Source organism: Octopus bimaculoides, chromosome 14 (genome assembly GCF_001194135.2).
Source record: "Octopus bimaculoides isolate UCB-OBI-ISO-001 chromosome 14, ASM119413v2, whole genome shotgun sequence".
Classification (NCBI taxonomy): Eukaryota; Metazoa; Mollusca; class Cephalopoda; order Octopoda; family Octopodidae; genus Octopus; species Octopus bimaculoides.
Window position 1 is genome coordinate 24,397,709 of NC_068994.1, and position 1,636 is coordinate 24,399,344.

A 1,636-nucleotide genomic window follows, 5' to 3' on the forward strand; every position below is an offset into this window, starting at 1 on the left:
CCGGGAGTCTATTGTTGGGGTGTTTAGTTGGGTAATCTATAGTTACCTTGATACTTTGGTGGATGGAGTTAGCTATTTGCTGGATGTTCTCCATTACGTTCCTTTTTGTTTCTACATGACCGTCACTAGAGTTGGTCCTAACTATGATATTAATGTCATCTACATATCTGCTGTAGACTATTGAAAAGGTTGCAAGACGCAACGAAAATTTTAGGAAAATAAAAATAATAAGTGGAAATTTTAACGGTGAGTGTGTTAAATTTTAAGGCACGATAAGAAAATGGCTCTCCCCAGACACAACAGTATATATACCTACTTTTTTAATTATGTGGTTTTTAAGACTTAATTTTTATCTCCCTTTGGGATGTTTCTTCCAAATTCTTTTGGCTTTGCTCTTTGAGTGCGGGATATCATGTCTCGTAATATGTTTTATAGTTTATTCCATACATTTTTATATATATTTACGCATACACCATACTCAAGATCACACGTGCATACATATATACACATTTATATATACACGCACATACACACATGTACACACACACACTCACGCATATATATATACAGATATACATGTGCATATACGGGCGAAGTTATGCATGCTTAAATGCAGTTTTTTTTTTTTGCTGATTCACCTTAAAGAATTGATGTCAAAGTAAAGTTAATTTCTGTACGCTTGATAGAAGTGTATGGTGAAATAATATCCATCAATCTTAACGAAGGACAATAATTGAACAGTGGACATTTTCGACACTTTATTGTACTGTATGTAATACTATGACAACAAAAAAAGTAAAGATAACAGAAAATTGTATTCCAGAAAAAATTCCACAACTATTCTAAGTACTGAACATGATGTCGATATCCATGCGTTCAAGCCACTTAGTCTAGAGGGACATGAAAAGCACTGCTCCCAAACTCATGAGCCGACAGGTTGACTTACTAAGACTAACAGCCAAAATATCCCTTAAATAACACCTTTCCTTCTGAGGAACCTCTAAAATTTTGGTGATTTATGGCTGGAATAACTTTAGTTATAGATTTGCTCGATTGAGGCTAACCTGTGAGTAACACTCACAGCAACAACATTCTGTTCAGATTAAATTATAAAAGAATGGACCAGCCTCTTTGCGTATTAAATTACATCGATTTAATTAAATGAAATTACTTTATCTATTTCCATTTTGATTTGTTATTAGCTTATAAACTATTGTTTTGAAAAACGCAAAGAAATAAAAATTATATTTTATGAAAACATTTTTTTAAATAAACGTTTCTTTTATAACCTAGACAACAAAGAAATAATGATTTCTATTTTGGGCGCTTCATTTACCGAAAAATACTCGACGCAGAGATTCTACTCTACTCTACAGGGATGCAAAATATTTTGTTTGAAACAAGCAGTGTGTACATCATTTACCTTCCGCCAAACAGATGGATTGTGTCTCTTGAGTAATCTGACGTTTTCTCAATTAAATCTTGAAGCAAAAAACTCAAGATGGAGCAGTTATCAATTTAAAGGTATATTTTATATATCTTTATATCTATAACTATTTATTTACATCTATCTATTTCTCTCTCCCTCTCTCTCTCTCTCTCTCTCTCTCTCTCTCTCTCTCTCTCTCTCTCTCTC

General features: G+C 32.9%; 1 protein-coding gene across 3 annotated transcripts in view; it reads left to right on the forward strand.

Annotated features, from left to right (window-relative positions):
- LOC106869122 (uncharacterized) overlaps window positions 1–1,636 on the forward strand; it is a 54,797-nt gene that overhangs the window by 23,146 nt on the left and 30,015 nt on the right. For all 3 annotated transcript variants that reach the window (XM_014914671.2, XM_014914672.2, XM_014914670.2), the window contains exon 3: window positions 1,294–1,524. In XM_014914671.2, the coding sequence (XP_014770157.1) occupies window positions 1,294–1,524 (231 nt within the window). The remainder of the gene's footprint in view (window positions 1–1,293; window positions 1,525–1,636) is intronic.